The 12,768-nt window shown below is 49.2% G+C and overlaps 4 protein-coding genes across 4 annotated transcripts; 3 read left to right on the forward strand and 1 right to left on the reverse strand.

The window, feature by feature from the left end:
* Positions 1–698: 698 nt before the first annotated feature.
* On the forward strand, positions 699–5,178 carry lcmt1 (leucine carboxyl methyltransferase 1). The gene is made up of 11 exons (XM_040176887.2): positions 699–1,250; positions 1,526–1,617; positions 1,853–1,974; positions 2,102–2,178; positions 2,644–2,705; positions 2,811–2,913; positions 3,190–3,310; positions 3,444–3,545; positions 3,659–3,750; positions 4,389–4,486; positions 4,591–5,178. Exons 1-11 carry the CDS (start codon positions 1,165–1,167, stop codon positions 4,611–4,613), a joined length of 978 nt encoding a protein of 325 aa, XP_040032821.1. The 5' UTR covers positions 699–1,164; the 3' UTR covers positions 4,614–5,178.
* Positions 5,179–5,836: 658 nt separating this feature from the next.
* aqp8a.1 (aquaporin 8a, tandem duplicate 1) lies at positions 5,837–8,375 on the forward strand. The gene is given in 6 exon segments (XM_078098117.1): positions 5,837–6,074; positions 6,076–6,152; positions 6,336–6,462; positions 6,636–6,844; positions 7,186–7,320; positions 8,140–8,375. Coding segments are annotated over 6 exon segments (759 nt in total). The 5' UTR covers positions 5,837–5,906; the 3' UTR covers positions 8,183–8,375.
* Positions 8,376–9,725: 1,350 nt separating this feature from the next.
* LOC120819453 (aquaporin-8) lies at positions 9,726–11,441 on the forward strand. Its single transcript, XM_040176890.2, has 5 exons — positions 9,726–10,186; positions 10,278–10,404; positions 10,517–10,731; positions 11,052–11,186; positions 11,261–11,441. Exons 1-5 carry the CDS (start codon positions 9,933–9,935, stop codon positions 11,304–11,306), a joined length of 777 nt encoding a protein of 258 aa, XP_040032824.1. The 5' UTR covers positions 9,726–9,932; the 3' UTR covers positions 11,307–11,441.
* Positions 11,442–11,513: 72 nt separating this feature from the next.
* LOC120819454 (hemoglobin subunit alpha-2) lies at positions 11,514–12,762 on the reverse strand. Its single transcript, XM_040176891.2, has 3 exons — positions 12,302–12,762; positions 11,841–12,048; positions 11,514–11,691 (listed from the first exon to the last, which is right to left on the reverse strand). Exons 1-3 carry the CDS (start codon positions 12,394–12,396, stop codon positions 11,563–11,565), a joined length of 432 nt encoding a protein of 143 aa, XP_040032825.2. The 5' UTR covers positions 12,397–12,762; the 3' UTR covers positions 11,514–11,562.
* Between the last annotated feature and the right edge of the window lie 6 nt (positions 12,763–12,768).

Genomic DNA, 12,768 nt, shown 5'->3' on the forward strand with positions numbered 1-12,768 from the left:
GCTTTGCAGCTGTATGGTTCTTCATTATTTGAGACGTCCTAATGAGGTTGGCTTTTTGTCGGCAGGGTTTCCACACACAGTTTGTGAGGAGATAAGTGGCTTTGAATGCTATGAGTGGTCTTTGTAAAACTCTCTCCTGGCTGGCTCTGGTGCTTCTTACTCAGGCACATCTTTCACTGCTTTTATGTTCTGTCCATTCAGCATATTCTAATTTGTATAAATTCTGTACGTGGATTGGAATACCTTCTACCACAGTGATAAAGAGCAGTAAACTACCCTGGTTTATATCTGAAAAACACAATCAGACACATTGTGATCCCGATGACGTTTCTTCAAGAGACACTCCACGAACCGGCTGTCTGTTTAATGACATTGTCATTACATCACATGATATTGTCCTGCCCAGTGCAATAACACTCTACAATAAATCATCCCAGGCTAAATAATGACAATAATAACCCTGTACTGCTGTTATGTTGCTGCTCTTTCTTTTGGAAGGTTATTCTTTTGTTTCAGTTTATTTAATTTTATTTAATATTTCTCTTATTATATTGTATATAATGTGTATCTTTTTATTCTATTTTCTTCCCTGTACATGCTGATGTGATACCAAAATTTCCCTCTTGAGGGATCAATAAAGTATCTATCTATCTATCTATTTAATGACGTTGACAGTTTGTTGCTTTCAGCCATTTCCACCTTACAAGGCTAAACCCACATTGTCTGCGTGGTAACAGATCATTCATCCAGTGGTTAACACCGCTGGCACCGAGAGGAGAAGGTATTCTGGGATTGCGTAGCGGCAGGTTTAATTTATCCACGTGCACAATGACAACTTCTGCGATCATACTTTTAATCTGAAAAATGCCAACCGGAAGTGTTTTCAAGTTAGCCGGAAGTGTTCATACGTTTCTATCAGCGTGTTGTTTATTGCCGTTAGCGGGCAACATATCGGAACCTCGTGAAGTACCGCTCGTTTCCTCCACACAAGCACCCGCGACACCCGACCGGGCGCCCGCCTCCACCGTCCCTCCTCCCCGCGTCGTTAAATATCCCGTCCCGTCACACCGGAGTTAGCCCGTTAGCTCGGTGTCAGCTAGCCGGTATGATGTGGACCTCATAACGCAGCGACGTGACGTCACTATAAGGATCGCCACAGCACCGATGGCGGCGCGGCAGCAATTCACGGACACGGACACCGCCGACGAGGCCGTGAGGGCGACCTGTGACGATGCAACCACATGCAAGCGGTGAGACGGTGTCCGACCTCCATCAATGCTTCCTGCTACAGGTCACCTGCTGGTCACTGACCGTCATGTGACCAGATGGTGCCCAACAACACACACACACACATCAACGTCTTCCAAAACAAGCAACATTCATTTTAATTTAGCCTTGCCAGTTGTCTTGAACTGTCCACATGGTTTGCTTGTCCTCACTGAGACATGACCAGCAGATCTCTGCGTGTAGGTCCCTTGTACGGATGCATTCACGCAGAATATAACGCCTCTTGTCATTGTTCCAGGTTTGCTTCCAGTAAAGGCTACTGGAAGGACCCCTACATCCAATACTTTGTGAGATCAGTCGGGGAGCGGAAGGCCCCCGAAATCAACCGAGGTGAGCGAGTCCTTCCTCCATCCGCCTGTTGGTCATTTGGTTTAAAGATAACATTTGTAAACTGCATTACGAGTGCGTCCTGTGCTCAGAGGAACGACTGTGCAGAACCGACTATCAACACTTGACTTTACGACGGTGTTATCGTCGGCAGTAAATGATCAATATCTTTATGTGTGTAAACTACAGGTGTGTTTTTATTAGCTCACTTTGCTGTCCTGCTATCTCATTTTTACAGGTTACTATGCGCGCGTTCAAGGAGTCAACCATCTCCTGGACGCGTTCATACGGAAAGCAGAGTGTGAATGTCAAGTCATCAACCTGGGGGCCGGACTGGACACCACCTTCTGGAGACTCAAGGTGTGCAACGTCACACCCGACCACATGGGAGCGTTTCTGATGTGGCTTCTGCTCCTGTTTGCATCGCACTGACCTTAACTCTGTGTGTGTGTGTGTGTGTGTGTGTGTGTGTGTGTGTGTGTGTTAGGATAAAAACCTCATGCCACGGAAGTTCTTTGAAGTTGACTTTCCAACAGTTGTGGCCCGGAAAATACACAATATCAAGTAAGGAAAAAACATGCAATGATTCTATTTATCATAACGGTTCCTTTCAGATCAGAAGATCTGGTTGTTATGGTTGTATATTATATGACTGCATAATCAATCATGAGGAAAATCTAGTTTGATTTCAACCTTCAGATACGTCATTAGAGGGACAAATGCTTGATTGTGGCTTTGCGGCTGCAGTTCGGGTGGAGATCTGTAGAAGGAGACCGAGCAGCTCCTACAAACAGTGGCAGTGTGTTTATGCTGTATGAAATCCATAAATGTATTTAAGTATTTCTTTCATTTTGATTACATGCAGGTCTATTATATGTAAATAATAACCTCCGGTATTCAGATTAAGCTGTTTACGTGTGTGTGTGGATGAGAATAGTCAGAAACATCTTGTACTCTGCAGTAAGTCCATTATTAATAAAAGGACTACTGTGTAAGGACAATAACTATAAACAATTTTCTCCTGACTAGGACGAAGCCCCCCCTGTCCAAACCTCTCATCGAAACCCACTCAACAGACTCCTTGCTACTCGGTAATATATAATATATATAATAAGCTTTATTCGTTTCATAACGGCTCCGCTGGATGAAGTCGTGTTGAGGATCTGCTCATTTTGCTCCTTTGGGTTTCTGCCCAGACGCCCAGAGCCTCGACTCGGACCGGTACTGCATCATCGGGGCGGACCTCCGGGACATCTCCAGCCTGGATGACAAACTGAAGAAGTTCCAGCTGAATCCAGAGTGTGTGAAGATGCGAAGATCTTATTGACCCCACATTTTATTTGGATGTCTGATCCGGTGCTGATACCCATCCCAACATTGAGTAATAAGCACTTTGTCAGACTTGAAATATGGAAACTTTGGCTCTTTTTCACCTGTCGCGATGACGTCGCGCTTACAAACAGTGACATTTTATGGAAACCAAATTCTGAGACGTTTAGATGTTTAGACTGTTCTTCGAGTGCTTCGCTGTCGTCGCTGTCGTTGTTTTGAACGCGCTGCTGGTCCCGCCCCCAGATTACCCACGCTGCTCCTGTCCGAGTGTGTGCTGGTCTACATGACGCCCTCCCAGTCCTCCAATGTCGTCCGCTGGGCCGCCGAGACCTTCCACACCGCCATGTTCATCAACTACGAGCAGGTAACGGGGAAGCGCTTCTCCATCCTGGTACAGCAGAGCGATGCAGGGACAGCTCATGCGCGTGTCTATTCAAAGGTACTTGGGTGTAACTTGAAGAACGTGGCCTGACTCCATCTCCTCTGTGTTTGTCCAGGTGAACATGGGCGACCGCTTCGGCCAGGTGATGGTGGAGAACCTTCAGCGTCGCCAGTGCAGCTTGGCAGGAGTGGAGGCCTGTCAGTCTCTGGACTCTCAGGTGCGCTTTGCACAAAGCGAGAACGATGATGTGTTCGGGGGCGTCGTGAGGCGACCAGCCTGTCGAGTCCACCGTGTGCGCATGTTCTGAGGATCAGCGGTGTGCTTTTGCAGAAGGAGCGGTTTCTGAGGACGGGCTGGCAGCACGCGGACGCCCTGGACATGATCACGGTCTACAGTATGCTGCCCCGCGCTGACATGGAACGGTAACGCAGCAGCAAGCATGTGATCAAGAGCATTCGGAGGTTTTTCTCAGCTTTGGCTTTTAGCTTTTGGTTTTTAACAGAAGCTGCGTTATTAACTAGTGGAAGAAGTGGAGGTTTCATTGTCTGCTCTGAGCTCTAACGTGGGAGGGAGCACCCCAGAGTTCTATTTGAGGACCTCTTATTATTCAGTTTGTACATTAATTATTTGCAATGGGTGTGATATTCAAATGTATGCTGGTGCTCATTTATGTGCACGCAAAGAACCAAGCAGAAGCTTCACTGAAGCTCAACTCCACAGCGTCTTTAGACTAAATGCTGCTGGTGAGAGGCTACAGGTTTTAATGCAACTTAGTGGATGTTTGATATCTAAGTAACTTTCATGCAAGCTGCTAAACAGTATTTTAATTATTATCCCCCATCTGACCTGTTGCTGAACCAGGGGGGGGGCAGATGGAAATAAAATAAGCCTCTCTGGCTCATCCAGAGTTTGGATACTGATATTGGTCTACATTGTTTTTGTAAGATGAATGAATAAATATTAATCATTTGAATACATATTTCACCAAGAGGTTCCTCGGCCTCTGCTGAAATGTCTCGTTCCTGAAGCGATGATCGACCACTGCTTTCATTTCCTATAGAATTGAGAGTCTGGAGTTCCTGGATGAGAGGGAGCTGCTGCAACAACTGCTGCAGCACTACAGCATCTGCTGGGCCACCAAGGACAAGCTCAACCTGGGTAACGCTCACGTTCTCACGGGGCTCTGTGTGGATGATGATCGTATCTCCACCCGTCGTCTGGCGTTGCCGTTTAAAAGAGCAGGTGGCGCTCTGTCTCCTCAGGTCTGTCACAGTTGGCCTTTTGAGGGTGAAACTCCAGCGGCGGACGTGCTGCACACTCGCCAATGCCAAAGTCTGGTGAAGATGGGCGAATGGAGACGCGTCCACCCAGTAACGCAGTAACTCCCCCCCGTCAGCAGAAGGTGTTGTGAGCAGCGTCCCGTGTGACCCAGTACGCGCTGAACACACCAGCGGATCCCCGTGTTTCGTCCTGCACGCCGGCACCGAGGTACCGACCGCAAGATGGATCACGTTTGGCCTTCATTCGCTCACAGACTATTTTGTTGGTGCACTTAAACAGAAATATGATTTCAAAATCGGTTCCCTCGCGGTGGACGTTCATGGACGTGTGATGTTTTAAGTCCTTTACTGGTTTTTATGTGCCGCTCCTTTTCTTACACGCATGCATGCGCTGGTTTGAAACTGGATAAAAGGTAAAATGTTCCAACTACGGCTTCATTGACATTTACCCATCAAATGTGTTCTATTATTAAGCCGCGTGTCCAACCAGCGAAGAGGACACGGTGTCCTGCTGTGTAACAGATGGATGAACGACGTGCAGGACGAGTTGAATAAACATCTTGCGTAAGACGGTTGTTGTGTTCATTTTTGTGACCCCCGTCGGGGGCGATGTGGACTTCTAAGGCAGTTAATGTGCAGCGGGAGGGACGAGCTGGTATCAGGGTCCCCCCCCCCCGTAAGCACCTTAAATCAGCTGTGATGTCATCTAGATGAAGCTGTGTGGCATCATGTGAACTAATGTACCAGCTGTAGTCTATGTGACTACTGATGATGATGATGATGCTGCTCTTCTACTTGATGAAGAAAGTCCCATAATATCTTCAGACTGTGTTGCTACTTTTATATAAAAGATCTGCTTCCACCTCTCAAACATGTTTGTCCCATCACCTAAAAGTCGTGTCCCAGAGGTGTCAACACAAAATATTAATATTGCAGGTTTGACATGAATAACCGAACACACACCCCCTCCCCCCTGCACCCCCTCCCTTTGCACCCCCCCTCCACCCTCAGTGTTTCATATTTGCGTCGACAGAAAATGCAACGATGTGTTCAAGTGTTTGTGTGGCTCACGCCACTCGCTCCTATCGCTCACCACCGCAACACCACACTTATCATTTTATGAGCTTCTCCTGATTGCCGGGGGGGGTGGGGCATCACCGGGGGGGGGGGGAGGGGGGCGCCTGCATACGTCCTCGGATGGACGGCTCATATAAATCAGCTCGCCTCCACGGACCACCCAGTGCTGGAACCAGTGTCCCGGGGCAGGACGGGACGGGGGGAGACCTTCTCACGCCAGCATGTCGGGAGCAGCAGAAAAGCCCGAGGTCTTCACCGCCACTGAGGGGGGGGGCGGCGGCGGGAAGACTCCCCTCTTTGAGAGGTACGTGCAGCCCTGCCTGGCCGAGCTGTTCGGGACCGGCCTGTTCGTGTTGGTGGGGTGCGCCTCCGTCATTGGGAACGTGGCGGGGGGGGGGGGTCACCCAGCCGGCCGTGGCACACGGACTGGCGTTGGCAGTGCTCATCGTGATGTTCGGGCCAATAAGGTAAAGACCGTTAAATGACTCGATATTGGTTTAAATAGTATTTAACACGTGGGAGGAAATCATTTATGAATATGAAGTTATTTCTTATCGTACATTAGAATCCGATGCATGTGGCGTTTTATTCCATGTCGGCGGGGACAACGTTATCGGTAAAGAGAGTAAAGTTCATCACGTTTATTGCAGTGGGGGCCACTTCAACCCCGCGGTGTCTCTGAGCGTCTACCTGTGTGGAGGGATGGAGCTCACGCTGCTGCTGCCCTACGTGCTGACGCAGCTGGGTGGAGGTCTGGTGGGCGCCGGTCTGACCAGAGTGAGAACGTACAAATGTGCCAAGAATTAAATCAAAATACTCCGAAGCCAAAACTTTAGGGGTTGACTTACTATGTCAACGCTAGTTGTTGTTGGTCTGCTGGAAAATAACTCGAAATGAAAGCAAGTGCATCTCATTTCTTCACATATATACGTTCATGTATCATCCGTCAGGCCATGTTCCCCTACGAAGTGTACAACGCGTCCCACGGAGGAGCCTTCAACGTAGTCGGCAAGGACCTGGGGAGGACCACCCTGGCCGAGGCCGTGATGACGCTGTTCCTCACCGTGGTGGTGGTCATGGGGGCCGTCAACAGCCGCACCCGATCTCCGTGGGTCCCTTTCTGCGTCGGCCTCACTGTGACGGCCAACATATTTGCAGGGTAAGAGCCTCAGAGGAGAAGCCCCCCCCCTCCCCCCCCCCCCCCCCCCACGGTTATCCCAATCAGCTGCTCCAGTCCCAGACCGACCTCCTGGAATAGTGACTTCATGACACACGTTTGTTTGTTTGTTTATTTTTTTCTGCAAGTTGTGTTTACACGACGTGAACACAACTGCTCACACAATAAGTTCTATGAGGAGATTTATTGTTTTACGCTTCCAGGATAAAATGCTGTTTAATGTTTGTTTGCAGTACATCAGACATCCATAACTTTGGATAAACCGTGTAATGACATCACTGCTCCGGTCACCGGCTGAGTTGTGGCGTTGTTTTGTGCGTCAGGGGCTCGTTGTCCGGCGCCTGTATGAACCCCGCCCGAGCCTTCGGCCCGGCTGCGGTTGCAAACCACTGGAGCCACCACTGGATCTACTGGGTCGGCCCCACGAGCGGCGCGCTGCTCACCGTCGTCTTCATCAGGTACTCAAAGCGGTAGTTTCCCCTCCGCTACTCTTTAACGGGCTCACGCAGAGGTATTCACCCGTTGCATGCTGGGGGATCTGTTGACGGGACTTGAAGGACCTCGTTGCTCTTCATGGCCTCTAGTGGCGCGGTTTTAAGAACCCGCCGAAGGTTTAACGCTCCTCCTCGGGTCGACAGCGGGGGGCGCCAGGTCACCGCCAACAGCAATGTGCCGACAAAAGCCCTGAAGAAGAAGTCGGCCATCAGCCCCACAGATGTTCACCACAAGCAGTGCAACACAAAACAAACACAACACAAATTGTCACACTTAAATTGCACTAATGATCTACAGCAAGTTGTAAATCGGGCGAATTGGGCGGAGCCTAATAATTAATATTACGTCATTAATTGGAGAGAACAAAGTCGGCTTCTCTTCGGTTTACGTGCAACACGTGGTGCTGAGAGGTCGACCGAGGGGCCGTGACAACGTCCCTCCTCATTTTCCACTGGACTTCAGTCTGACCTCCGGTATCTAAATTACGGTCTGACCTCTGATCTGCTTCTTTTTTATTCAGTCAAGCTATTGTGTAACTTCTTAACCGTCTGGAGACACTGAGACAACGGTCCCTCGTGGACATGCAGGCGGAGAAGGTTGGACTCATGTTGTGTGTCCTTGCGGTTGTTTTGCATCGTTTTATTTGCATCTCGCGTCTTGCGGTGCTTTTGTGAGCGCGACGTTCTGCAGGAGAATCTGCCGGTTACCGTCTTCCATCCACGTTCCCACGAGGGTATCAGATCTACTGATGACGGATGATTGACAAATCGCTTCTCTTGCAGGTTGCTGTTGGGCGATAAGAAGACTCGAGTGGTGTTGAAGTGAATGTGTTGTTTATCAGACGACTTGGTGATGTTGTTTCCACTTGTTCATACACACGACAATAAACTGCACCGTTATAATTTGTCAGTAAAATGTGCACATGTATTTTCCACTAAAGCAGCGATAACTGTCGGCTCCTTTTCAATGAAACATTTGTATTTGTGGACTCAATAAAGTGTCTGATTATATGATATGATGGGTAACTTTGTTCATTCTTACTTGGACTTACCTACATGCTTGATGACTGCTGGAAGACGTCCAGAGACGTTGGATATTACATTTCACACTTATCATCTCACTTTGGATTATCTATTAACAGTTTTTTGGACTCGTTTTTGGGTCAAAGTTCTCAATGGAAAACCATTCTTTGAATGTTTTATTACCTAAAATATGGTCCACAAACACGCTGCTGGGTTAGAATCGTAAACTGGTGTCCTCAGATCCACTGGAACCGCAGTGAGCCGTCGCCCCTGTTATTATTTAGAAAATGCATTTAATGCAGAAAGAAAGTTGAAATTCTGAACGTTAAAAGCTGATTTGAATTTCCCAAAACTGCTAAAATACACAAATGGGGAAAGCTGAAATGAACTTATCTGAAAAAACTGAAAAAAGGAATTAAATATACAATTAAGGCTGAAAATACAAGAATTAGACAAACTGACGTAAAACAATGGCTGAAATACAAAAAAGAAGAAAAAAGTTAAATTCATTTTTGAAATTTGTTGAAAATAAATAAATGGGAAAAGCTCAAATGCATTTTTTATGATTGACAGGTTGCTGCTTCTACGTCTTTCCTCCGCATTCTAAACGTTCATTGGTTGCAAAGATCTATTAATGCATTGGCAGAATCTTTGAATGTTTTATTAGCTAAAATATGGTCCACAAACACGCTGCTGGATTAGAATCATAAACCGGTGTCCTCAGATCACCTGGAACCGCAGTGAGCCGTCGCCACTGTTGGTCCGAACGCTTCAGGTACTAAAGTAAAGATGTAAATAAAAAGCGTTGTGATGTAGGATCACAGTTGTTGTTGCCGGTGTAATAATGTAGCCGCTTACTGTAGTTTGTTTGAGGAAGTAACGTTTGGCTTAATAATCAGGAATAATATGAATTAAAATATATAATAATAACATTTATTACAATAAAAGGCAGTTTGCTTTAAAGTTGCAAAAAATGTGGTTTAAAAAATACTAAAAGCAGAACAATAGAAGCTTTTCTTTCTTTAAAGGAAACTAAGGAATAAATTATAGACAAAAAAAAGACTTGAAAGAAGGAACAGAGTGGAAATAAATAGCAACACCCAAATAAAGAAGAGATTCCCCAGGATTGTATTATTTCCCACCACTGCTCATTGTCTGGATGGTTGTGCGTGGGATGTGTGCAGAGGTGTGAGGTTTACGCAGCCCGCTGGTTATTGTGCGTCGGTATCAGACACTATCTGACCAGATTACGCTGATGTTGTTTCCACGACCTCGCTGACTGAAGTCTGACAGTTCAAGGCCTGTTTCACACCTCAGGAGCTCTCGTTCCAAAGGTGGCCCGACTGGATCGCCGCCCGCGCCTCCGTCTGGAGACGCGTCCGAGGGAGGGTTGTGTCGATGCGATGTTTTACGAGGCGTGATGCAACCTGCCGGGATGAAGCTATATAACCCGGCCCGCTCCAGTGCGCCGGACCGAGGCTGCAGGCCGGCTGTGCTTGTGGGAGCGGGAGGCGTTTGTGTGTGTTTGCGACCAGAACTCGGACCACGCAGCGATGGGAGTGGAGAAAATGGACATGGAGGACTCGACCCTGATGGAGAAGGGCAACAAGCCCCCCGCGGCCAGACCACCCAACAAATACGAGACTCTGTTCCAGCCCTGCCTGGCCGAGGTGGTGGGCACCATGTTCTTCGTTTTCGTCGGCTGCGTGTCCGTCATCGAGAACGTGCCGGCCGCCGGGCGGCTGCAGCCGGCGCTGGTGCACGGGCTGGCCGTGGCCGTGATGGTGGCGGTCATGGATAACATCAGGTAGGGAGTCCGGTGCAGGTCGTTGGCCCGAGGCCTGGGACGGCCTGTAAGGAAATAAAAAAAAACCCTTTTCCTTCCTTCCTTCCCTCAGCGGCTCCCATTTCAACCCTCCCTTCACCATCGCCATCTACCTGTGCGGCGGCATGAAGCTGATGATGGTGGGACCCTACCTGGTCAGCCAGCTGATCGGAGGGGTGCTGGGAGCTGGGATGGCCAAGGTCAGTTCAAATTGATCAAGTTAATCGTGTGCAATGTTCCGACGGGGGGGGCCGGTTGGTTCCGTTTCTGCACACACATGTAAGAGTTTGATCCTTAAAAAACATTCTGTAGATGATGACCCCCAGGGACCGCTACCTCAACGCCACCGGGGCGGCGTTTGACATCCTCAAGTCAGAGAGCCAGCTGTCCGGCGCCATCTTCGGGGAGGTGGCCATGACCTGCCTGATCACCATGGTGGTGCTGCTGGTGGCGGTCAACGGCAAGACGAAGACGCCGCTGGCGCCGTTCCTGGTTGGCTGCACCGTCATCATCAACGTCCTGGCAGGGTGAGATAAAAGGGCGTCGACCGGCGACCCGGGACGGGTGTCGACAGTTTATCGCGATCTGAGACTCTCGGGTGAGCTTCCTCTCTGAAGCCGTCCATCCTAAACAATGTTTAGCCTTATTTGTGTCTTTTAAAAGACTTTTTGTCTTTCTTTATTTAATTTAATCGCAGAATATTTTAATAAGTACCGGCCAATAAATATAAATGATTTGTTTTTAGTTTTTTACTGACTGTATTGATGTTTGTATCATCGTATATGTACCGTTTTACTTATAAAGCCAGAGAAAAGGACAGAGAGATACTGAGTTTTTTCCCGTCCAGGGGTGACGTGTCAGGAACGTGTCTGAACCCGGCCAGAGCTTTCGGTCCGGCTTTGATGACCAACTACTGGTCCTACCACTGGGTTTACTGGGTGGGACCCATCGGGGGAGGTCTGCTGGCCGCCGCCTTGCTCAGGTGGGAGACGACAGGTGGGAGTAGAATAATGAAATGTGCAAACAGTCAGACTGAATGTCTCTCTTGTCTTTCAGGCTCATTCTGGGAGATGATAAAATACGAGTCGTGATGAAATCCTGAGAGTCTCCGTCGTGTGCGTTTATTGTGTCGCATGGTGACAATGAACCCGTAAAGATCAAACGAATTCTTTTCTTCAGCTGTGTGACCCCTGTGTTTTGCATGATATGAAATAAAAGCATGAATTGTGTCTGTTTATTCCTTCCTCTGCTGTGTGCGTGTGAAGTAAGAACACATTTCAGGAGACACAATGAAACACAGTCGCGTCCGTTTTGGATAAGCAGTTTATTCCATAATTGCTTTGACCACGTGGCGCCGATCAGCGGTACCTCTCTGACAGGGCCAGAGACACGCCGCAGAAGAACTTGTCCACGGCGACGTGGGCCTCGGGGGTGAAGTCCTTCGGGAACAGGCCGGCGATCACCACGAGGATGCAGTGAGACAGGATCTGCGGGACGGGACAAGTCAACTCTTACGTTCTGCGTTTCACCAGAGAGGACAGCCGCTCGTTTAGAGGCAAAGACGTCGCCTCCTTTTTTGTCGCATGCGCCCGAATGCGCGCGGTGGGATCGGCCGGAGGGCCCCCCGGGGGCTCACCTTGAAGTTGGCCGGGTCCACCCTCAGCTGGAAGGCGTGCTGTTCGCTGAGCTCCAGCAGGCCGGCGGTCAGGTCGTCGATCTTGCTCACGGCCAAAGCCACTCCAGCCATCACGTTCTTTCCGTGGTTCTTCACGGAAGCGGAGTTGGGGCCCAGGTCGGGCCAGTGGGAGAAGTAGGTCTTGGTCTGCGGGTAGACGACGAGCATCCTGCGGAGGAGGAGAGGCCGTTTAGTGCCAAACGATTCCACGGCTCTTCTGACGAGGAACAAGCTGCCGCGGAGCTTCTCTGCGATGCGTGTCGACAGGTACATTAACATGAACGTCTATCTACACCCCCCGTGCCTCACACCGTAGACCTTCACCCGTTTTTTTTATCATTTTGATAAGCAAATAAATGTTGAAGTAAGAGTTAAAAACGACCAAATATCCGCTACCTGAAAGCTGCAGACGGGACACTCACCTGCTCAGCGCATCGGCCCCAATGGCGTCCGCGCTCTTGGAGATCTTGGCCCACACGGCCTTGACGGTAGCCTTGTCCTTGTCAGTCAAACTCATCTTGCTTCTCTCCTTCTAACTGACTCGGAGGGTTTGGAGCTCTACTTAAATCATGTTGCCTCCGGGGACACACCCATGGCCCCCGATGCCAAGGCGCGGCCCCCGCCGCATATCGGACCCTTCCTCCCCGCCTGATAGAAACGTCGGTGGCCCGATGCCAGCCTGAGGGGGGCAGAGGGGGCAGGGGGGTCAGGAGGGGCACGGCGGGGTATCAGCTGGCTGCATCGTGGGCGTCAGTTGGCAAACATATAGTCGTGCCAGTGCCAACATGCGGCACCTCCGCTGTCCTCATACTCTCATCACTGCGTGACGTCAGATTAACGTGAATATAATATGTATTTTCAAAAGCAAAGCCCTGTTTCACATCACTTA

The sequence above is a fragment of the Gasterosteus aculeatus genome, unplaced genomic scaffold (genome assembly GCF_964276395.1).
Source record: "Gasterosteus aculeatus unplaced genomic scaffold, fGasAcu3.hap1.1 HAP1_SCAFFOLD_126, whole genome shotgun sequence".
Lineage (NCBI taxonomy): Eukaryota > Metazoa > Chordata > Actinopteri > Perciformes > Gasterosteidae > Gasterosteus > Gasterosteus aculeatus.